At 36.8% G+C, this 24999-nt stretch overlaps 1 protein-coding gene across 1 annotated transcript in view; it reads left to right on the top strand.

The window, feature by feature from the left end:
• Window positions 1–10287: 10287 nt before the first annotated feature.
• The window catches only part of DPYD (dihydropyrimidine dehydrogenase), a 359045-nt gene continuing 344333 nt past the window's right edge, over window positions 10288–24999 (top strand). Inside the window, exons 1-2 of the mRNA XM_009884907.1 lie at window positions 10288–10329; window positions 10807–10917. Of these exons, the coding sequence (XP_009883209.1) occupies window positions 10288–10329; window positions 10807–10917 (153 nt within the window). The remainder of the gene's footprint in view (window positions 10330–10806; window positions 10918–24999) is intronic.

Below are 24999 nucleotides of genomic sequence, written 5' to 3'. Positions count from 1 at the left end.
AGTCTTGAGAGTTGGATCAAAACTCTTTTAGTGCTGGAGCAGAGTTCTTATCATATTTACTCTCTGATTTGCTTTTGTAATCTTAGCTGAACAACTGATGAGCTCAACTTCATCCAGGTTTGCCTACCATCCTGGTCAGTGGAAGGCAGGAACATGGGGATGGAGGTCTTCTCTTTCCAGGGGGACTCCAGCAGCTTTTAGACTGTTATGCCAAAGTGGCTGCTCTTGTAATTTCCTGTGACTCTTTCATCCTAGATGAATGGCTCTACAAAGGCTGCTGGTTGGTGTCTAAGTCCAGGAGGATGAGAGAGAACAACCATTGTGGTTGTGTACCTCTTGTCTGTTTGGTGTTTTGTCATGCCCAGCTGGGGTGTCCTCCTTGGCATGCTGGCAGCTGTGAATCCTTTCCTCAGTTGCTGTAATGGGAAGCTGATTTGGGCATGCAACTTCCACTGCTGGAGTTAGTCACCTGCCTTACTTACAAAATGTACCTGTCTGTGAATGTAGGCATTTGTTCAGGAAAAGTGATCAAACAATAGCTAAAAGAAGAGCTGACCTACAGTCAAGCTGAAGGAGGTAAAGACCAAAGGGATGCTGATCTGACACAGGTGTTTGTTAATATTTCCATCCTAATTGAATGCAAGCTTTGTGGTCTTGTATCTTGTAATGTAGGAAAGAGAGCTTGTCCTGTCAGCACAATAGGAATTTTATTTTTGCAAAAGTCCAGTACTTAAATCTTTCTGCAGCTGAAATCCAAGGCTTTAGAATCATTACAGCATGTTTATAGGAAAAATATTTAACTATATTTTTAGAAACCCTTACAAATAATAAAAATAGTTCTTCCCTGTTCAGAGGTCTCATAGCAGAAATGCAATTTGTCTTAATAAGTGAAAGAGTTGGAAAATAATATTACTACATACAGCACCTTTATAAAGTATTTTAACAATAAATTTTCTGTGTAAGCATGCGACAAAGTATGATAGATCAGAATCCAAATGTTTGCTGGCATGTTTTTAGATTGGGCAGCCTAATCTGATTTTCCTGTTTTTTTTAAGTGTGTCACCTCTGCCTCCGGTCCATGCATTCAGCAGTATTTAATGTCAATGAGATTTAAAAATCAAAATTGTTGAATAAGAGTGAAGAACTCTTAGGAATTGCTTTGTATTCCTAATTTTCGATATACGTTCCACTGTCATCTGTCACGCATATGATGCCCTATGTATTTCTGGAATGCCACCATTTTTTCCTTAAAGGTGTCAACATAGAATCACTGTGAGCTTCTGCAAAAGAAGACAATGGCATGTTAAAAGGGAAAGGAAAACTTGGCAACAGTTTCCTTTTGCCTTACTTGCATGAGCTGTTAAATTTTATTGCTTGAAAATTGGCTGTGTTGTTTTTTCAATTATCAGGCATTTGATAATATTTTAATATGTAACTTCACACATCAAACCCATACTGTTTATAGTATATAATTAACAAATTCTTCACACTTCCATTTTCCTTCTACATGCTGATGTCTTTTTTCCTTTTTGATTAGGACACTGATATATACACAAAATCATTAGTTCCATTGTCAGTTTTGTATTTTACCGTTCTATTAAAGAGTTGCTACTGAAATTTTTGTAGAAGTTTGTACATGAGTTGCACATAGGTAATTTTACTTATTGCTTCTTAATGTTGCAACAGATTTAGAAATTCAGTACTGATAGATAGTTGGCATGTTCTTGGAACAAATACAAATGTTCATGTGTTTCAAGCACTGAATGTACTAGATCTTTTGGATGTATATTGTCACTCTCATCCTCGCATTTCAGGTTCATTTATTGGACTTTGAAAATTACCTTTTAACAAAGTTTTCAGAACATTGCTTTGCTCAGCTAAAATTAGTTCTGCTGATTTTGCCAATGATTAAACTTAAAGCAGTAATAACTTTTAACGCTAATTTCTCTCCTATGATCAAAAGTCAGTAGAGCATTCAATTTTCATTAACTGACATGTCTGTAATGCAAGTTTGGGTTTTGGTTAAGCAAACACCCACAACTGAGGGTTCAATTGAGAGGTTCAATTATGGGTATACAATGGCCTATTTTTGGTTTTGGCACTAAGTTTATTTCCAAAGGCAACTGAGCTTGCTTTCTCTTTCAATCTGTTTGTCTTCTTGCAGAAAAATAGAAGTGAGAAGTGTGTGTGTACAATAATGGTCCTGTTTTCTGTCAGAAATTAATTAAATAGCTCTCATTATGAGTGAGCAGTTACAAATGTTATTTAGTAGTCCTCATGTAACAGAGCAATTTCTTGCACAAGCGATCCAGACATAGATAAATATTATAGTGATGAAACCAAAACCTTGTTATACCTGTGATGCAAACCTAAATGTTTTCTGAAGCTTTAAGTTTTGATTTGTAAAGAGGGACAATATTTTTATTAGGAAGATGAAAAAAGGTAACTTTCAGTGTATTGGGTTTCACAGACTGTGGAGACAGTGCATGTGCTTACTTTTGAAGTAACAGCTGTCATGAAGCTAAGAGTCAAGGCTGTAATGTGAATTGCTGTGCTTTTTTGCACTTGGCCAATTGGTTGGATGAGTAAAGACTGTCCAGTTAGACAGAAAATGTATTAAAATGTTAAATGGAGGTGTAGAAGGATAGCTGCACCAAACTTTAAACCCTTCTATTTTTAAAGGCAGTAAATTAATTTTTTAGTCATTAAAATGATTACATAATAGTGAATTCCCCTTTGAGTAAATCCACGAGAGCTGTGCTCAGCTACGCCTTCTCTGAACTTGCTGTGTTAACCCTAATAGCTTTTGATGTAGTGTATTGTTAATAGTGTGAAAATGTGATCTTATCACAGAGTAGGGTGTTCCTGGAGAAGCCTTAGATCTGAGAACTTCATCTTCTAGTACAGTGGAGTTTGAGCCTGCTGTAAACTGTGGCTTTTAATGTATCCGTGCTTATGTTAAATATGTGAATAATTCACTGAATGCTGGGATACTGCTTGGATACTTAAGCACAGAGAGCGAGTATTTTTTCCCTGTGAGGGTCAAAGCACTTCTGCAGATTAGTTGTGTCAAGGAGGTAGCATGCAGAGTTTCCAGCGGAGTAATTTACCACCCAGAGCTCTTCCAATAGAGAATAGTGGTTGGTGTCTATGGGAAGCAAGTAACAGTTTTTGTTTTCTAAAAGGTTTAAGGTTTATTACAATAGGATTTACAGTAATACCTAGCATAAATGCATTGCTGAGGTAGAGAAATCAATCTCTTAATCTGAAAGTTAATGTATCAACAAAATTAGGTAAACCTTGTCTAGGGTTGTGTAATTTTGCTAGTTTGTTAATCTGTAATGTATTAACTTTGCTTATATAACAGAAAGTATATGAGGTATACCACACTTTTGTTAATATAGACATATTTGCAATTAAGGCTTTCCTGACTTTTGTGGGACTGATTTAGAAAACTGCTCATTTTGTTAAGAGACAGTATTCACTTACTGCAAGGAAATCTGAGGACCATGAAAATTTGTAGTGGCAAATCTGTTTTGGAAACCCCACTTTCTAAGTGTCTAGTAGTGCATGTAGGGCTACACCTATAGGATAACAGTATACTGTGATATTATTACAGGATAAAGAATAATCTTACTCTCACTAAATATTAGAGGCTGTCTAAGGAGTGCAAGAAGCTGGAAAGGTGTTTGTTCTGGTATAGAAACAGTATGTCTTACGGGGAAATCTAAAGCTTGGTGGAAGTGTGATGATGAAGACTGGGCTGCATCAGAAAAAGTGTGGCCAGCAGGTTGAGGGAGGTGATTCTGCCCCTCTACTCTGCTCTTGTGAGACCCCGCCTGGAGTACTGCATCCAGCTCTGGAGCCCCAACAGAAGGAGGACATGGACCTGTTGGAGCGAGTCCAGAGGAGGGCCACAAAGATGATCAGAGGGCTGGAGCACCTCTCCTATGAAGACAGGCTGAGAGAGTTGGGGTTGTTCAGCCTGGAGAAGAGAAGGCTCCAGGGAGACCTTTTAGCAGCATTCCAGTACCTAAGGGGGCCTACAGAAAAGATGGGGAGGGACTCTTTATCAGGGAGTGTAGTGGTAGGATGAGGGGTAATGGTTTTAAACTGGAAGAAGGTAGATTTAGATTAGATATTAGGAAGAAAATCTTCACTGAGAGCGTGGTAAGGCACTCGCAGAGGTTGCCCAGAGAAGCTGGGGATGCTCCATCCCTGGAAGCGTTCAAGGCCAGGTTGGATGGGGCTTTGAGTAACCCGGTCTTATGGAAGATGTCCCTGCCCATGGCAGAGGGGTTGGAACTAGATGATCTTTAAGGTCCCTTCCAGCCCAAACCATTCTATGATTCTATGATATGTGGTACTTAATTGCTGTGCTAAAGGCAGTGTGACCTGTTGGTGCACAGCTAGAACACGCTTTCCCCAAGATCATCTATTGGCCTTCCAGTTCTCGCTCTTTTTTGAGACTCTGAGCTTGTGTGGCTCAGAGAAGAAATGTCTTGTGATTAAAAGTTGTGTCTTTCCAGGTGTATTTGAGCTCCCTGCTCGTATGCGCAGCAGAATTCAGGGTCAGGCCCCAGTCCCTTGAGCCTGTTGGTGTCTCGGCCCCAGTCTCACAGGAGGCTGCAGCACTGCTGCTCTTCTGGCGCGTTTCCTAGTCACAGGCTGGCTGGCTGTCCACGGAATGGGAGCCCCATCTTCCAACTCTCTGGACCTTGAGGACTTTGGTTTGAAGATACAGTAATGTAAATTGCTGGTTTTCAAGCATGGACACAGAGAGTGACCTGGAGAGTTTATCCTTGTTGAGAGAGATGAGAGGGTTGCTGCTTGTCACACTGTGATATACCGCAATATAGATAGGTTCACAGTCAGCTGGTGACTTTGCTCACACATGCAGCTGTTTGTCTCAGTAACAGAAAACATATCTGGTAATATACAAAAACAATTCTTTGGGGGGTTCTCTTCTGAGTCCTATGTCTGGGATCCTTTCTGGTTCTAGAATTGGTTTCTCCAAAGGCTGGCCACACTGCTCCCCTGACATCTGTGGTCATTTCACATTTCATCTAGCTTTCTCTGGCTTTCACTGCTCACAGTTAAACCAGGCCTGAACGACTGTGAAAGCACAGTCTTTTTTCCTTTTTGAAAATTTTGTATGAATTCCTAAGATGTATTATCAACCAGGTTATATAAATTTTTTGTAAAGATTCTCATCAGTCCAGGTCTTCACTAAGGAAATACACATTTGACACAAGTATCAATTTCTAGAGATATTCTGTCATTCATAAGAATGAAGGAGAAATTCACAGCATTTTCCCATATTCTTTCAATAATAAAAAATAACATTGAGCTAGCTTGTGGAAGACATGACATTATGGATACTTTTTTTTTTGAAATCTTGTTTCTCTTCTAGTGTTACAAACTTTCCTAGGACTAGAATTTGCTCTTGCTCATTTGTTAATGAAACTTTCACTTTTAATACTTAGGGACTTTACATGATGTTTAAAGTGCTATATCTAACTGCGTCTAGCTGTTAGTGCTTCATGCAGCTTTCCAAAAGGCAGAATAGATGCGAGCGGTAAAATGTGAACTAGGCAATTTAAATAAGATATTAATAGAAAGTGTTCATGCCTCAGTCATCTTTTTCTTAACGGATGTGATTTTTAAACAATACTTATTATTCTGGGTCATCTAATCTCATGAAAACAAATACCTTTAGTTTAAGTTCTTCGGTCTTTGACTGACTAACAATAATAAAATTAGTTTCATGTTCAGATATACTAGAAAATACCAGGGGAAAGAACCCAGGTACTTATTTCTGTCAGTGAATTAGCACTTGCATAGCTTTGAAATTAATTGTTTAGTATGCTCATTACTCTTAGAAAAAATAAATATGTTCTCATTATGTTCACTTGGTGAACATATGTATCTTGCAATACATTTAATGTTACTTGCTGTGAGGGAGATTACAACTCTTTTTAAGGAAATTGGGTAGATTAATGGAATGGGGTGGGTTAAATTGCTCTCCACATGCATTCCCTAGCATGCCTAGCCTACTCCTGAATTTTAATTGATATATATAAAAGAGTTTAGCTGAGGATGCTCTGTGAAGCAACTGGAGTAAAACAGGGTATAACCTGTGTATTGCAGGGGCTGGGCTAGGTAAATGTGCTGTATTTTAAAACAAAGTGAATAACACATGGGACTGTGTTTTATGGCGATAATCATAGCCTGCATGTGAATGGTTGTGTTTTCAGCAACATCATTGTGGCTGTATGCATATGGATCTGTGGTGAACTTCAGCAGACATTTTGAGGCTGTTCATAAGAAGCTTCCCTAACAAGCGGACAGAATCCATGAAAAAAAACCAAATTGTTACTTTGTCTTATTAAGAAGCCTACGCAGGTTTAATATACAACCTGTGACAGAGCTTGGAGAGGGTTTTTCTGATCCTTATTCTTGCTTTGAATTACCAGTAACAAAGAAGATGATTACTAAGGACTAAATACTCCTGATGCAACTCACTGGTTTCAGTAGAAGTTCTTCCAGAAGCAGAGTAATCTTAACATTGAATTTTTACCAAATTTCCTGTTTCGAATGAGAGATAAGGTCCACATAACCAGAACACCTTGCTAAGGTTGTTATTTTGGGGGGGGGGGGGGGAATAAAGAAAAAACCTGAAGACTTCAAAGCTTAGTGCTTTAATAAAAAGCTTTCAAAATTTGGAATAACATAATATATTTTACAAAGACAATACTAGACTAGCAGGACTTTTTGATGACTGCCTTAAAGTTACTGCAGTCCCAGCTATAGTGTAAATTGAATTTTTTTTCTTAACACCATCCCTTCTCTGCCCCCCTGCCCCTGCAGTTGGTGTTGGAGCATTCCTAGTACGCATAGTGCTCCCATAACTTTATATTTTATTTTGCTGAATATGCACTTAGTTAAAAATCAGATTTAATTGCAATAGCTTCTTATGTTTTCAGCTAAAAGGGTGGCTTTATGAGATGGGAATAAAATGGGTGTGACACTTTTAATGATATGGAATTTCTATATTGGAAATTTATGTTGGATCACTGCAGGCCATATGCCAAACCTGTCTTGATTTACACAAAAATGCTGTGTCAGAAACAGGACTCCCAACTGCAGAATGTGCCCTATCCCAAACAACTGCCTTAAAATCACTTATTTTGGAGTAATATTAATTCAAATTCTTGATACATTACTCACTATAATATAACATAATGTTTTAAAATTTTTACAGCCTTTTCATTAATAGATGATGATGAAGATTAGAGCTAGTATTTTTTGTGTAGACTTCTTAATCATAGCTTTTAAAGTTGAAGCTGAGCAATAAACATCTAATGAATAGCTTGTGGCAAGTTTATTCTCAGAAGCTATGTTACTGTGTTGGCACAGATCAACATAACCATTTATCACTAAATTCTCAAAACTTAAAAACTGTAGCTATCAGTTGTACATGCTCATCATTCTCAATGTACATTCTGTATGAGTAGTTTATAGCATTTTAGGATACTTGCAACATAAATCAATATATATTAGTTATAATGAATATGTTCTCCTCTAGAAGAGGATGTATTAGGGAATTAAACCATTCTTTAACATTTTTTTAGCTTGATCTTTGTCTTTTAAAAAACGTAAAAGAAATCATTGTCATGGGTTATTATTAAAGGAATTCCTTAAGGTAGTCGTATTTGAGGGAGTCATCTGCAATATATATTGAGTTGTGTTCTGTAGAGACAGGCCACTTGGCTTTCTTCCCAAAGTGAAGTCTTCAAATTTGTGGAAATAATGAAAGAAAGTATAATACTTTGGTGGTGCCCGTAATCATCAGTGTTGTGCAAAGATGCAAGCTTAACTCTGCTACACATGTTGTGTGGCTGTGCCACAAGTGTGTACTCAACGTGAGTTGAATTTACTTCTATGTACTTACTTATAGCCCTATTTTTTTCTCTGTCAACATATTACCTAAACAGATTTCTACAAAAATACGGCAGTGTTATGTGCTGATATGCAGCCATTAATGATAATGGATTTATACCTATTTTATTTTTAATGAAATAAATGTGGCCATTTATGTAAAACACGAAATATATAATTCATAGGTTCACCATTACTATACGAATAGCATCTTAATGTGAAATCCAAAGTTCATAGTACTCTGAAGAGTGATATATTATGTACCCACATCCTCCATCGGGGAACTTGTCTTGCCCTTTCAACATCTGGAGAGATCAAACAACAGCTCATCTGGCAAGAATGAGAATTAATGTAGCAGAATAAGCGTGGGATTGGGACAAGCAAGATCACAGATGCCCGAATAACTCTTCTCACCAATGATCTCTCCCCTTGGTCAGATGGCCAGTGTGTTTGAGAGATTGGAGGTCTCAGGATTCCTTTCTTGCATGTCCACAGTGCTTAATTTTTGTATTGCTGGGTGCATACATTAAGTGTTAGTTGCAAAACTCCTTCTAGAACTGTCTTCTCAGTAATTTTCCACTTACTGGCTGACCTACCTGAATTTATTTGTTACATTTACTAAATGTCTGACTAGCCATAAGCTGCAGAAAACCAACCAGAGAACTGAAATGAATAGGAAGAAAACACCCTCACTAATTTACCTTTCTGACAGTTTAACAGACCCCAAAGCATTTACATTACTTTCCTATTTAGGCAGTTAACTTCTGAGAGGTTTTTAAACACCAGGGACCTCTAGCTTGAACAGCCACCTTGGTCAGCAATCCAAGATTTAGGCAGATAGTATATTATTTAGGTAGTGGGAATATAAGCAATTTTTATATTGTGTATGTGATTTAGTATGTTCTGTGCCAGTTTTATTTCAGATTTAATTCTGGGACATGCTGCGCTATGTAGTCCTTTTGGATTTCTGCAACTGTTGCGCTTGGAGCCGTGCTCCTGCTGCAGAATTCCAACAGGAGCAAACATAAGGGGATTCTTCCGTCCTTGGCTTGCCCCACCATTTGTTCCACGTTTTAAACCAACTGGTGCTGTACCCAGTGGAGTACATCTGTTACAGTTTATTACTAGAAATTTGCAATTCATTTCAGTTTGCTAAAATAATTATAATATTCATGGCCAAGAGTACTGTGTTAAGCAATTACAAAGGAGAGTAGGCAAAATTTTGCTAAAGTGTATGTGTGATTCAGGACCTACTGCCCAGTTTGGGTGATTTGGGCACTCAACAGCCTATCACCAATGAGTCAGATGTGCTCTGACAGTTGAGTTTGATCAACTTGAGAAATTAACGTAGCAACTGAGATGCTGTAAGTGACATCCCTTATGTGAATGTCCCTGCTCTGTTTTAATTAAGAATGAAATAAATTAGCATAAACCACCACTGAATGCATTTGGTTGCCACATCTTGCCCGAGGTACTCAGCTGGGGAACACCCAGAAATGGAGCAGTCTTTACTGCTGGAATTGCAGAGGCATATCTGATTACACCCTCTAACTCTTCCTGAAAGTCAAGAGCATGTAGGCTGCTAAATAGTCTATACCTTTTCAAATGTTGTAACCCACTTTTTTGTCTCTTTGTGCTTCAGGCAAACTGGGAGTTACTGTATTGGGGTATGTTGTTACTTGCAGGTAGAATTTTCAAGTAGGTGAAATTTCTGTTTTGTGGGGAAAATGGATTACTGATTAGTCCAGAGTAAGCATTAAATAGTTGATTAGAAAGTGACCCCTTTGCATTTAAAAAAGAAAAGTCCTTGTAAATATTAACACAATAAAATCTTGATAGAACAGATTACTTTTTTCATCACTATCACCCACTCAGTCAGACTTTTAAAATAAGGAAGCATCCTGATTTAGTATTCATAACCCCATCATACTCATCATGTTCAGCTGCCATTTCTGTAAGTCATTCTTACATATATTTGACATATAGTAGCAGAATAAGCACACTCTGTTCACCACAGTGGAGAAGCATAGTGCTAAAGTCAATTTTTTTTTTAAAGGGAAAACTTACAAAACCAATTCCAGGAATTACAACCAACAATATGCCTGTTTTGGTGCTCCATCACAGACCTGAGTCTGGATCTGTGGCTCGCACGCTATTCACACTCATCCCTTGAATTAAATGAGGTCAGTTTTGCTATGGAAACCTGTCATTTGCCTGATTTAAAAAAAGAACTTGGGTTCCAAAAAGCTGATTTAATTTTGTGAGTTACACCAGTATAATGAAAGATGCTACAAACTTCATTCTGCCTGTGTCATCAGACCACCACTGTCACTCAAAAGTGCAGCTATGTTCCCAATATTTGTTTGTGTCCTTGCAAGTAACAGCATTGTAAGAGAAATGAAGTTAATTCATCAGCTCACTAGGCGTAGAAGCAGATTCCTGTGAAGGGGAAGTTGGAATTTATACTGAAACGATGAAACATCCAGAAATAACCCAGATCCTTTAAAATATTTTTTGCTTGTTTTGCTTTACAAGTGTTACTTAGAGTGATATAATGAAGCAGAATTATGTGTTTCTGTATGCTGTACATAACAAACATCCGGGAATGGAAACGATTATCATGGACACTAAATATAATTCTGTGTTTTAGCAGTCCTAGAAATATCTTTAAATACTCAAAATCTAAGTGGTGTGGACAATACAAATCTAAACAAATTCATATGAAGTTGGGCTATAATATTGAGTAATTGTGTTTTGGTTTTTCGTAGCACTGTAACTAAGTGTGTGAGGTGTGATTTAAGAGCCTTTGAAATTTTTTTGAAATTTTATCTATTTATTTTAATATTTTCTGTTCTCTTTCTACAGAACATTCTGGCGCTAAATCCCCGAAAACAGACACATGCAACTCTTCATTCAACTGCAGCAAAGAAACAAGTCAAGAAGCAATGGAAAAGGAATTCTGACAAAAGCTGTTCAGTAAGTGCACGTTTATTATTGCATCGAGAACATGCAATAAATCATTGAGGCTGAAATCTCAGTTGTGTGAGAAATTCAATTTGGGTTTCCTGTGTTGTCCAGTAGGCAAATTTGGCTCCTAGTTCTGTTCCTGTAGATAGAAAGTTACTTTGTGGTCAGCTGTTTACTTTTCAGAACCCGCTACATGCCATGCCTTTCTCCTTTTTGGTGATGCAGTAAGTCTTTGCTGCAACTTTTTCCCCTTTTGTTATGGAGTCTGATCCATCTCAAGTATCAAGATTAGGAAAGAATTTTTCACAGAAAGAGTGGTCGGGCATTGGAATAGGCTGCCCAGGGAGGTGGTTGAGTCACCATCCCTCTGTGTTTGAGATGTTTAGATGTGGTGTTGGGGGATATGGTGTAGGGGAGAACTTTGTAGAGTAGGGTAGATGGTTGGACTTGATGATCCCAAGGGTCTCTTCCAACCTAGACAATTCTGTGATTCTGTATCACAGCTGGCTAACCACCTCCTGAGCCTCGCAGAGCCGCTTGTTCTCCCTGGGTAGCCAGCATCAGCTGCCTCTTCTGTACCCTGCAGGGCTGCTGCCCACTTGCTCCTTTTCTTTCTGTTTTCCAAGGGTAACGCTGGGTAGAGCAGCACTTCACTATCCTTTCTGAGACTTTTAAAGGTAATTTATTTCAGATAGGGGCACCCATCATATGTACCTATTTTATATACATATATATGTATAGAGAGAGCTACCTATATATGTACTATGTATGCATGACCGTATGTATGTACATTATATATAAATATATACAGCTTAGATTGAAACATGGCTCTGGATTTTAAAATTTTGTGCCTTGTGTTTTTCAGGAAATAGGCGGTTTTAGAATAAATATTTTTTCATTATAAACTGCCAGTATTCGTCAGTATTTCTGCATTAGATATCATCATTTTCTCTCCAGGTATTTAGATTCCTAGTCTCAGTGTGGTATTTGACTAATCCTATCAGACTTTGTTGTCTCTTTTATCTCTCATCTGATTAGAAGGTTTGTAGTGTTTTTACTGTCTTCTTACAGATTCTCTTAGATAATCCGCTAAATTCAGAAGTCTTTCAGGTAGAATACTACTTCTTCATCTGCAAACTATTTCTCTTATGGGTACAATGTTATGGTGCCTTTTCATAGTGTTATCAAAACATCTTCTCCCACTAAGTAGGAAGATTCAGGTTTGATACCTGATAATTGTTATTTATTAAAAAAAACCCAAACAACAAAACCCAAACCAAAACAAAAACCCACAAAATTCCTCAGTTTCTCAAAATTATGAAATCCAGTATGACCACCAAATATTTGCTGGGAGGAGCAACCCAGGGTATCTTTAGCATTTCAACCGTACTCTATTACAGTTTCAACCATACTCTGTTACAACCGTACAGAGATTTTTAAGAATCTCTCTCTTACTATAGCAAATATTTCAATATTCTTGTTTTATTTATTGTCTTAGATACTGTTATAATAACTGCAAACTAGCATGCGTACAAGCTTCTGTTTGTGAACAGGGATGATTATTTTGGGATGTCTGATGCGGTTATTGCCCACAACTGTCTGTTTCTGCTGCACAGATAGTTGAGCTGCTCAGCAAGCGGCTCCTGGACAGCTGCAGTTTACATCATTATGTTTTCAGGCGACCTGTAATCAATACTGGGCTGTAAACTCCTCTGTTTTCAGAAACTGTTTGTTAGGAAGCTCAGGTATCCATGCGGCAGGGCAGCTAGGTGTCTGTGTAGTAACCTGATTAGCTGTTCCAATTTAAATTATCCTAGTTACTTAAAATTCAAACTATAGCATACATATATATGTACCTTCCTAATGGTTGTGTTAACACACATTTTCTAAAGCTTCTAGGCTTTAAGATCACTCTTGGTTATCTCTAAGCTTTCCCCTGTATCAGCCTTGTTTGATTTTTGTATTCAGTTTATTCATAAAATGTTTGATATTTGAAAGTTGTGCTGTTAATTGTGAAAGTGCATAGCTTTCTACAAATTGTCTCTCTTCCTGCGTTCCTGTTTTTAGCTGTGTGCGTGTACCTCATGGTGTCTCAAATGTTCTTGGATCCCTAAGGCCTGAGCTTCTTGGGCTGTGCAAACAGCAACTGATTTTGGGTTCATCACCAGCTTGTGTGCCTTGGCTGGGTTTTCATCTGAAACAAATTCTGAATGTTGTCATATATTGCAGGATGATGTTTTGGCATAGGTTTACAATCTAATAAACAACTTGGTCTTATAGTTCTGCATTAATGCATGGAGATCCGTGCAGTTACTAGTACCCTGTACTGGCAGAGATCTGCTCATATGTTTTAATTAAGAGTTAAAGGTTAGAGATAAGCAAATAGGTATATCTGTGCATGTACACGCCGTCATCGCAGACAGTTCTTATACTGTATATTATGAATTATTTGGTAGAAATGTCACATTATTTAGTTTTCAATCATGATAAGAAATGTAAAATGCTTGAAGAAGCAGTGAAGGGGGGTAGTCCTTATTTTTAGGCCAGTAATGGTCCTAGTTTTTAGAACTGACAAAACTTTTCTTTACTCAAAATGCGTAGCTTTACTTTTAATGTGCAAGATTTGCCACACAGCTTACTATTCTGCCAGAAAAAGCCCTACAAAACTAAAAAAATTAAACCTAAACATTTGTCTGGCATGCCCTTACATAAAAGGCATTAGGAAAAAATTAGAGACTGTTTACATTCTCCGCATCATTGTTGTTGATAATAAAGAAAACAAAATGATAGAATCCCTTTCCTAGCCTTCTTAAAATAAGAAAGCTAATGTAGGAAATGATACATTGAGCAAAGTTTTCTGTTATGGCCCAAAAAGCCATAGGCAGTAACGTTTAGGCCTGCTAATGAACTAGTCAAGCTCTATTTGAAGTTGATAGGAAGTATACTTGTTTGCATTTCCTTAAAATCTGCATTTGGCTTTTAGCTTTGGATTCTTCCAAAGCTGTACTGATGCTGCCTTTGCAGAATTACTGTTGGAGGGAAGGTGGGAGTATGAAAATACAAAACTAATTAAATTAACAGCTCTCAAAACTCTGAACAAAAGCTGCATCTGCTGAGACATGCACGCAGTGACTTTGTAACGTCTAATACACTTCCAGATGGCAGACTTACATATTTCCTCAGAATAATTACACAACTGAAATTTTAACTCATAGCCTGCTCTGAGACACTTTGGGTTCCCCGTTAAATGAGTTCTGAAGTGGAAACTGAGTGTCAATATCTTTCTTCAACATTGGAAAAACATTCTCATGAAGGAAAGTTCAATTATGCTTTCAGTGAGTGCTATTGTTTATTACTGTGTTAGCAACCAAATTTTGCTGTAAAAATGATTTATAGCTGTAGGTGCAACATCAGTCAGCTTTCCATCAGAAATTTTAACTCAGAGATTTAGATCAGAGTAGGTAAACTCACTGTTGCTGAGTCACCCTTGGTAACAGTGCTAAACCTAAAAATTAACACACTGGTTGCTTCTGAGTGATGCTGAGAGGAGGTGGAAACAGATGCCACTAGTCTGTCTGAGGAAACAAAGGTTTCTGTTGATCAGAAGAATTTAGAAGTAGAAGAGGCTATACTAATAGTAAATCTGGGAGAAGGAAGAAAAATAGATCGCATTAGGTCATCAATTTACAGGTAAAACTAAAGCAATGAAGTGTGGATGCTGTGAGGTCTTGCTTTGATTTCAGGGTTTTCCTAGGTAGTTCAGGATTGTTTAGGTATCTGATTGATGTTTTTATTTATGGTTTCCAACTCTGTAATTCCATTACTGTATGTATCTTATGCTTGCTGACGTGTAAATCATGAACTAGATGGGCACGTATTGTGTGCATTTGTGTTACACCCAGCACACTGAATTCCTTGCTGTATGAATAGGGTTTCTAAGCATTATGGGACAAGTTCTGCTCTTACCTTATACACGTGCGGGTTTGTTGTTTTAATGAAATTCACATCCGCAATTTTTATAAGTTAACTTGTCACTGGAGAATTCAGTGTGATGTTTTAGTCCAGCCTTTTTTTGTAGTGAAACCTTGGAGGTACCTACTAAGGATAGGTGAGAAGATGATATAAACCCATCTATGTAATCAGACTTCCTTCAATTTCTGCGTTTAGAAATAGTAGTAATAATTGCTCCACGTGGAAGAGTTGGAAGTATTTCAATGAGAGAAGAAAGGTGAAAAGGAAATGGGGTTTAAATTGCGTTGTAGTTAATTGCCATAGCCTATAACAGTATTGATTTTCTGGCAGTAGTGGCATTGTTCTTTGTCCTTAGGTTTGCTAAGCCCGATCAGCATTGTGCAACAAGAGCATCTCTGCCTTGAACAAAATCATTTTTAAGCTCAGCTGTTTTTTGCAGGGGCATCACTTTTGGGCAAGAGTCTTTAACTGTTCTATGGTTCTTTACAGCCATTAGAGAGAATCAAATTCTTCACCTTGTCTTTTTCTGTGCAACATTAAGGTGCAACAACCAGATTGCTCTGTGCTAATGGTGGAGTGTGAGATCTGCAATTCATTGCAAGATGTATCGGATTGTGGTGTTCTTCAAATTTAGAGGACAAGGTTGCTCCCTTAAAACAGTAGTTAGTAATAAGAGTTTGCTAAAACTTCAAACTACATCTTTCTTTGATAGTACTTCTGTAGTTATTGCTGCTATATATGAACATCTGTAAAAAGGAATTCTTATTTTAAAAAAAGGTTTGTAAGGACCTCTTAGTGTATGAATGTCCAAGCTTGCATAGAAAAAACTGTAAACAAGATAATTCTTCATCATTTATAATCGGTTTGTTACTCTAAGTATTATCTTCCAGTGAGATGGAAAAATGTCACGTGATTTTTGTGCTCAATCACGTATCACAGTTACAGAACAATCAAGTTAGTAGTTCACAAATAACTGATGGGTTGAAGCAGAAATAGTGCAAATTGCAAACAAGTAGATATGAAACCCGGTTCACCCAAGGCCTGAAATCAGGAACCTTAATGAATAAATGCTTTTTCAGTGAATAATTTGGCCATTTCTAGACACATATTGATGAAAGATTATATATTTATAAATAAAAAATAATCACAAATATTGTAAAATAGAGAACACTCATTAAAGGAAATCAACCTAATTATCTTTATAACCTAAATATATAGTTTACCTTTGCAAATATTTATTTTTGTCTTCATTGCATATGAATATGCAAGTTTAGCTCTTTTCTGAATGAATATACAATGGCAGATGTCTCTCTAATCGCTGCTCTATTCAAACATTAATTGGTAGAACATATGTAGAATTCTACTAGTCTGAATAGGTATAGGATAGCAGCAGTCTTTTTAATCACATCACTATTCAACCACTAATTGGTGTGATGATTAAGGGACATTAGAGGGAGCACTTTGACATCTGATTCTTTGAACTGATGTCTGCTCAGGCTGCACTGTATTCATCATGGCCAGACTGATTTCTTAAATAAAACACTCTGATTCCCAAATGTGGAAAATATTGCATTAGGATCTATTGAGGTGATTAGGGAATTTGAGAATGATTCTTTTATTTAACTAGTGATTGACTGTATATGCACAAACTATTCATATGAATAATACATGGGTTACTGAATATCAGAAAGAGCTGAGAAGTAACATCAAGAGATTTTTCTCTTTTCTCATAGTGTCAATAATTAAATATTAATACACATTTTAAAATGTACCAGTTTAATCATTTAGCAGTCAAATTCCTACTCATGCATTTTTTAGATTAACTAATTACTCTGCATTTTCTCGTATCGATACCATATGCTGTCATTTATAACCATTTCACTGGAATAAAGTGGTTTACATGTTTATATATGATATCACTTATACTTGCTCTAAGAAATGCATATTATAATCCTTGAATTTTCTGTTTTATTTTAGTTTCAATGTCTTAAGGTATTTTCATTAGAATATCTCATTAGCTTTTAACTTGCCTGACTGCTACATTTCTGTGTAACAAATTGTAAATAATAGCTGATGGCAAGTTATGCCAAATTCTTTAGTCCTCTGCAAAAGGTTCCTTCTTACCCTGTGGCTCTCCTGGAGTGCTGTGCAAAAGCCACCTCTGACCTCTTAAATTCCTCTGTTCAGAGTTCTTCAGGTTTGGTGTTGGATGATTCCCCTTATAGAGCAGCACTCACCAAAGTTTTTTAGTTCCAGGTGTAATTCTGATCTTAATCATTTCAAAACTGAAGTGTCTCAGAGTTGCAAATTGTTTGGTTTTACATGTACATATATGAAAAATGAAAAACTCTCGTCTGCTGCAAATGTTGAATTCTAGGTAAGTCTGATAAACTTATTCCTCTTCATTAAAGCTGAGCAGATCAGAGGGTAGAGATAGGACCAATCTTCACTGTTAACTTTCGTCTTCTGCTTAGCCTTATATTCTTTTAGATGTGGGTTTCTATATTGGCACTTCCCTGTGGTTATTGGATGGAGATAAAGGTGCCTTCTTGTGTTGGTGTATTGGAAAACAGAATAGATAAGATGTCTAACTTCTCTTTCTTCAGCACCTCTACTCCCACTTTTTCTTTCTTTCGTAAACCATTGCCTACACTGAAACCTATACTGCTCTTTTTTTCTTTCCTCTCCTAGACTTACTTTTTGTATAGCAAAAGCCACATATCTGTTCTGTTTAGCAATCTATAAAATTAAAAATGATCACAAGCTTTAGATTGAGAAGTTGGAAGTGCTTGAACATTGTTTCTTGGAGGAACCTGTGCCATCGTTAGCCTGTTAGTAATTACTCACTTCAGATCTATTTATATTGTCTAAGTCCTGGAAGACATCTGCTCGCTAGAAATAAAAGGAGCTGAGAGACCAATTTTAGTGTGAAGAAAGTACGATAGTTTGCTGAATGCTGTATTTTAAGCAGCGCTGGTAGCACTATGCAATATTAAGTTGCACTGGAGTGTTCATGGCAATACCCTGCCTGTAGTTTGTCTACAACTTTCCCATATATTTGGACAAACATTTTTTGAGTACCAGTCCATCAGTTCTTTTATGCATATTAAAAAATCAGTCATGTATGCATAGAAAAAAATAATTTGATTTAAGTATGAATGAACAGGTCTGGCGGAAAAGTGTTTTTTTTAATCTTTTAACCAATCCTGATAGGATTATATTAAAAAAACCACTACCATCCTCATGCTTTGAAGCAAGGATGCGTAATAGGTTGGGGATTGAAAAAGTATATTGATACAACAGAAGTGTCCAGAAGCTTTGAAAACCTTCTCTTGACCAGTTTGTTGCATTTTTATCACAATGTACAGTCCTTAGGTGGAGAACAGTTAATTGCCTCATCACTCAGTGCTGCTTTGCCTACAATATTCAATATTCTTTGCTTACAGTAGTGTCCTGGTTTCAGGAACTTAAATTGTTGGTGGTGCATCTCAGGAATGATTTGAGACTTTCATAATGGTTTCGCTGTTGTTTTATAAATGGGTACATTGTTTGAATATAGCGTTGAAAATAAACATAGTATCCCATCCAGTATTGATATCAGAAATAATGTTTTGGGGATTTTTCAGTCTGCAAAGATGCTAGGTACTCCTTGGTATGAGAACCTTTCTTATAGTGTGTGTGCTTCATATTGGTGGATGGTCTAGTCTCTGGAGCGGTGGTGTTGCCATGTTGAAGTGTATTCCCTCATAGTCTTTCTGGCTGTATGTCTGTTCCAGCAGTTCCAGCTGTCTGCAGAAATCTACATGTTCATGTTTTCTGCAGTCACTTCTGTCTCCAATCAGTCCTGTTTCTTCAGCAAGTATCTGGAACAATCACTCAGCAAAACTTTCTGTTCCCCTCTGAGAACAGGACAACAACCTACTGTTGCTTAATTGCTAGCTAAGATGGAAGAGGTTTTCTTCTATAAAGCTAAAGATCCTACTGCGTGCATTCCACTTGAAAATTATCAAGTTATAATTTATGGGGTTTTTTGTATTTTCCTTTAAAAAAAAATAAGCTGAAGATTTCTTGTTTGTGTACCATGTGAGAGGAACGTTACTAACATTGTTAAATCAAGTAAACAAGTTAAGAAGCATCTAAATTACTACCTGCATAGTTGCCATAAAGGATATGCATGATTCAGGAAAGACAGGCATAAAGGTAAAGCATTTCATATTGATAATGCAAGAGACGGTAAAAAGATAGCAAGGGTAAAACTGAACCTTAATGGATCAAAATCACTGTAGGGTAAGGCAGTAAACTTGTTTCTAGTGTGCTGAGAATATGCTATAGAGTCTCCACACAGCAGGTTTAAATTTGGGTATGGCTGTAAATAGAAATGAGTCTAATCATAGAATCATAAAAATGTAGGTTTGAGAAGGGTTAGTGAGAGAATTTCTGGATTGGGACAGAATGAAATACAGCTAGACGTTTCTTGACAGATATTTGTATTACCTCTTTCTAAAGGCATATGATGGTGGAGATTTCTCATTCTTGTTAGTGTTTAATCAATGCAGCAGCAAGTTTTTCCTAAAATATTCTGTATTCCCTTTGTTAAAGATCAAATTCTTGTCTTGTTCTTCTCCCCCTACTTGCAGAACAATTGATAATTGTTCCCTTTTGGTATAAAATCTATTATATTTGAAGATTTCTGTTAGATATCCTTCCAGTTCTCTATTTTCCTTCAACTCTTCTTTGCTAGTCATGTTTTCTGAAACTCTTATTTTGTTGCTTTTCTTTGGATCTTTATTTTCTGCATCTTTTTCTAATTGTAATGATGAAAATTTACAAAATTTTTCAGCTGGGACCTACCTAACACTAAGTAGAACGAAATAATTTCTTTGCCTCACATACAGTCCCACAATATGCTGTTCCTTCTGCAAGATCATTGGATTGTCTTGTATTCAATTTATGGCCTAAATTCTGACCTTTCAATTGGCTTGATTTTTAAATTCTTATCTTGCATTTTAAAACATTTAATATCTCCTCCTTCCCTGTTTCCCTGACTCCACCAAACATGATGTTGGTAGAAACCATTAGTACATTCTTCTTTTCCAGCTATCCAAGTCACTGGGGTCCTGGGTGAATCATGAAGCATGTTGACTCAGGTCCTTTTTCAGTGATAGAAAACAAGCTGGGGGTTGTTTTTCAGTAAGTTGTGCACTCACTGGATATTTGTTTAATCTAGACTACATTTTTAATTGGCTTATGAAAAGGTGGTGTGGAATAGTTATTTAAAAAAAGTTTACTCAAGATTTGTCACATCTACCACTTATTTATGAGACCATTCATCCTCTTAAGGACAGAAAATGAGATTGTTTTAACTTCGTTTTTTACATGCACGTGTTGGCTTTTTTTTATATCACATTATGATTTTTAATAAATGTTCTCCATTTTCTCTGCTGGGGGCTATAATTGCTATTTTCACTCCCCTTTATTAAAAGGGGAACATTATGTTTGTCTCTTTGGGCCTTTTGGAACCCCAAACCTTCAGAGTCTTTGGGTGCAATTGGTAGTGGTTCATGGATTGCTTCAGCTAGTTCCTTGATGACTCAGTGATACACAAACTGCATCTGTCTGATTTAAAAAAAATAAATTCCAAAGCTCTTTTTTCCATACTCAAGCCTGCAATCCCCTGTTCTTACTAAAAATTAAAACTTCTAGTAATAGTTACGGCTATACTATGCCATCTTCATAGAGCAGGGAAGTCTGTGAATAATTCAGTTCACTCTGTGTCTGCTCTCCTTTCCTGTGCATAACCTGTATTTCTCTTTATTTTCTTATTACTTCTCATGTAGATAGAACCTTTTTCTTACTATTTTTTCCTCTTCCATGCTAACTGAAATCTGCTTGGTTCCTTAGCTTTCTGATTTTATTCGTACAGTGCTTGTGCTGTTCATTTATACTTAGAAATTTATATACTTACATATGTATCATCATTTCCCTGCTTTTATGATTTTGATTTCCAGGCCATGAGGGAAACATGGTATGATCATAAAGGTCTGTTAAATGCTTTTTTGCCTTTTTTTTTTTTTTTCTTCCTTTGTTCAGGATTAGTTTTCCTTTGTGCATTTCTGACAGGGTTTGCTCTCCCTCCTGCTTTCCTGTACTGATCAGTATATCTTTCAGGAGGCATACCAACCTGATCCCTGAGTCTATTGAAATTATATTTTCTAAAGTTCACCGTCCTCATTCTGTTACCCTCACAACTTTCGATACTTGGAATTGATTGTAATGCTATTAGAGAGATAAGTTATTGTAAAACACTTTGACTTTCTCTATATAGCCTGGAAAACCACAGATACTGAGAATGGTAGGGTGCAGGTATTCTTTGATGGGATAACGGACAAACTTTGTTGGTAACGGTCATTAAATCAGAAATGCTAACATAAAATTTTAAGCAGTATCAATTCTTACTAATTCAGCTATCAAGCTGAGTGGACTTTAGCCTTGAATTTAGCAAATTTGGGAAGTCATAGAATTGATAATCACAGAATATAATGTTCGTCAAGCTTTTTTTTTAGTTAATTTAATGTAAATTCTATAGAAGAATTACCAAAATTTGTTTTATTATTTTATAAGACAAACTCAGAAGTTAAGAAAACTATTTAGATCTCTGAACCGAACTAAACAGCTCAAAGACATGAATTTTGAGGAGATTGTTATTAATTCAAATATACAAAAGTTATTTCCCAACTTGTAAAGAAGAGTTTCAGACTGAACTGGAAAACAACTTCAAAAAGAGTATTAGGAGGATGAGGATAATCCATAAGGAATTGAGACAAATGGGATTCATGGGCAAAACAGGAAGTACAGAGGGAAAAGCAAGAATTTTCAAAAGTCAAGTTGAGTCACACCTGGTGAAAGAAATTAAAACAAATAGTAAAAGGTTATTCAGCTATATAAAACAAATAGTAAAAGGTTCTTAAGCTATCTAAATTAAAAGAAATAAAAGAACAAGGAAAGCCAGTGTGAAGATAGGATTAAACATCCTAGGTATTGTCTGAAATCTTTGTAAATTGTTGTCCTAGTTTCAGTAAAATGGGAGTAAAACAAGAGGTGGCTAAGGCGCAGAGAAGTGCAGAAATGGAAATTAACCCAGGAAATTAACAGGCCAGAAGGAAAACTTTGGAGGGTTTCATCTCTAAAGTCAAAGGGACAGAAAAATGTCCATAAAAGTATCACAGAAAAATTGACATGTGAAATTACAGGCCTAAGGGTAAAGCAAGCTGTATGTTTTGGTATTTGATTGAAGAAGAGCCGATGCAGTTTCTGTATGTTAAAAGATGGAGAACTGATGGGCAACTATAACTCAGTCTCATACCAGCAGCATGCAAAACTTTGAAAACAAATTTTGAAGCAAAGATTTATTAAACGCATTAAAGTAAATGTAAGATGGAATATTAGGGGATATTAGGGATAGATCATGATGCACTGACAAGGTGTTTGTTTTTGCTTTTGTTGTCGTGTCCGTGTCCCCGTCATCCCCCCTCCCCCCAATTAATAATGAAGTATCATCTGCTTAGATTAGAATAACAACATGGATAAGGGACTGGCTAGAAAGGAAATGAGAGTGAGTAGTGCTTAAAAAAGAGCTTCCGGGCTTTCAGCCGGGCTTGTTGAAGGATCAGTCTTCAGATTCATACCACTTAATATTTTCATTAATGAGCTTGACATAAATATTAGGAGCATGTTACAAGAAAGTTGACAGGCACTGTCAATACAGAAGAAACTAGAACATCATAAAGAACTGTGTGACACTGAAGTTTAGAATAAAATAAAAAAAAAGACAAGAATAAATTTAATAGTGCAATTAGGAGGCTGTACAGCCAAGCCTGAGGATAAGAATGACTAGGAGCTTACTGGTTGGAATTAAGAGAGAAGACGATTTAGAAATACCAGCTGATCAGAGGGTGGTGGTTCCATCAACTGGATGAGAAAATCTGAATGTGAAGTGAATGTGAAAGCAAGAGAGTAACTCTGATCATCCAAGTTGTCACTTCCAGTCTCCTATATACTTTGATGTTTTGGACCATAGGTGTCTGATGTAGTGCTCAGTTACTCGATAGACTTCATGTGCCGGTTGCTACCTGTTAAAAGGGAATATTCATAGTATGTAGAATAAATTGTTTTTAAACCACTTCAGATACCATAGTGATGAGCGTCATTGAAATGTTCATGGGGAAAAATAGTTCTACCTTCAAGTAAAGGTTTGAATAGTGTGCAGTAAATAAGGCTACACATTAAGCACAAATGTTGAAAGGCTATTGATTAGGTGAGCACTCTGTTCTGGCTTCTGAGTCAGGCAGCACTTCTGTGTAAAGTAGCATATGGTCATATTCAAACTGGTGTTTTGCTGCATACGCGTGAAGGGACCAAATCAAGTTTTGAAACAGCAAACCTTTTTTAGGCATTTTTCAATTCAAATGGTTGACTTCGCAATGCCTGTGTGTGTTTTATGGTGGCCTGTATCATCTATGGGTTCTGCTGTGTTCTCCAACCTACATTATGTACCCTTACTTTAGCCTTTACAAACGTTACTGTGGGAATGAGGTTAATAAACTGGGATTATGTACCTGAATATTAGTTTCTGTCCTTTTGTTTACCTATGTGGATCATGTGCAGTTTCTCTTTAATATGTAACAATTTGTAGCTGAGTACACTGATGCTGTTAAATATCTTTTTAAGGTATGTGGTCTGATGCACATTCTTTTCACTTGCTACTGATACTCTGCTATGCAGACATCAAATTACTTTAAGGCTAATTTCGCTATATTAAAAATTCCCAGGTAATAACATTGATTTTGATCCCCTTTGGAAAGATACCTGTTAACTGAACATTTTCTTGGTTCTGTAGGGCTTTGTCACAGGTTGGTCCTTACCTAAAGTATGTAGTTATCTTTTGCTTTAGCATTTCTATTTCTTGACTCCCCTTCCAGGACTGCTGATATCCTTAGCATTATTTCCATCACAAAATTAAACAGACTTTTCTTTCTCAGTAATTGCCATTGGCTGTTGGAAGGTGTCTTTCATTGCTGTGGAATAAAAAAGGACTGTCAGGGAAACTGGCTTAGTATCTGTCCTCTTGAAACTCAGTCTAGCTAATGCTGACTCATCAATACTTTGTAAAGTATGGACTTAATGAGCGTTTGTTTCTAACTTTTGAAGTTTGAGCCCAGCAAACTTTTGCTTTAAAAGAAAAGGGGCGGGGGGAAAATTCGCTTTCAATTCTGTCACATCTGAAGTCATTCAAAACAATAGATATCGAAAATCTTTTCAGATTGGATCTATAAACCTTAGGAACAAACTTCACTTCTTTAATAATCCCAATGCATTTTTGACAATGCTTGGACCATTTTTCCTATCCTATACAATCTGGAGGCTACCTGCTATCTTTTCTTTAGTACAAGACTTTCAGAAGCAACTTTGCAAGAGTGTAAGAAGTCAATGAATCTCAGCCAGTAGTGCATTCACAGAAATGATTTAAGAGTTGGGTGAATTTAACACAAATTTTAATTGCATAAGAAATATTATTTATGTTCTCTTTCTCAAAGATTGTAACAGTAGTAGTGTTAGTGAACAGTAATAACATAGAAGCTGCGTGTGTTTTACAGAGTACGGGAGAGACGAGGGGGCAGCGCATCAGAGTATGTGGCCGTTTCTCGTACTGGAAGAGTAATCCTGCTGTTGGTTCTTTCTCTGGAGTTTTTCTTTCTCATTTATATTTGCCTCTGCATTTATTTGCTAGTGAATGGACAAACAATGCGAAAAGGATCTTGCATATATTTGTAGCAATAAGTCTGAAAAGCTCTGTTGCCACCAGGGCTCTAGAAAAGCTGTGGAGAGGTACAGGGCGTTGCTAGGCAACACCGCATGGCCACAGATAGTATTTTTCTTTTAATTTATTTATTCTTCAGTTTGAGTGTGTCCTGCTTGGAGCCATTTGGGTAATAGTTAAGCAAGCACATAGAAATCAGAGAGCTGCAGGAGTGGAATAAAGGAATGCAATATATAAATGTAAGAAAGGAAAAAACCATGACACATAATGAAACAGACCAAGAGACACAAAATAATTAGTAA

Source organism: Charadrius vociferus, unplaced genomic scaffold, assembly GCF_000708025.1.
Source record: "Charadrius vociferus isolate BGI_N301 unplaced genomic scaffold, ASM70802v2 scaffold163, whole genome shotgun sequence".
NCBI lineage: Eukaryota > Metazoa > Chordata > Aves > Charadriiformes > Charadriidae > Charadrius > Charadrius vociferus.
Note: the sequence above shows the minus strand (reverse complement) of the source record. Positions and strands in the feature narration are given on the sequence as shown.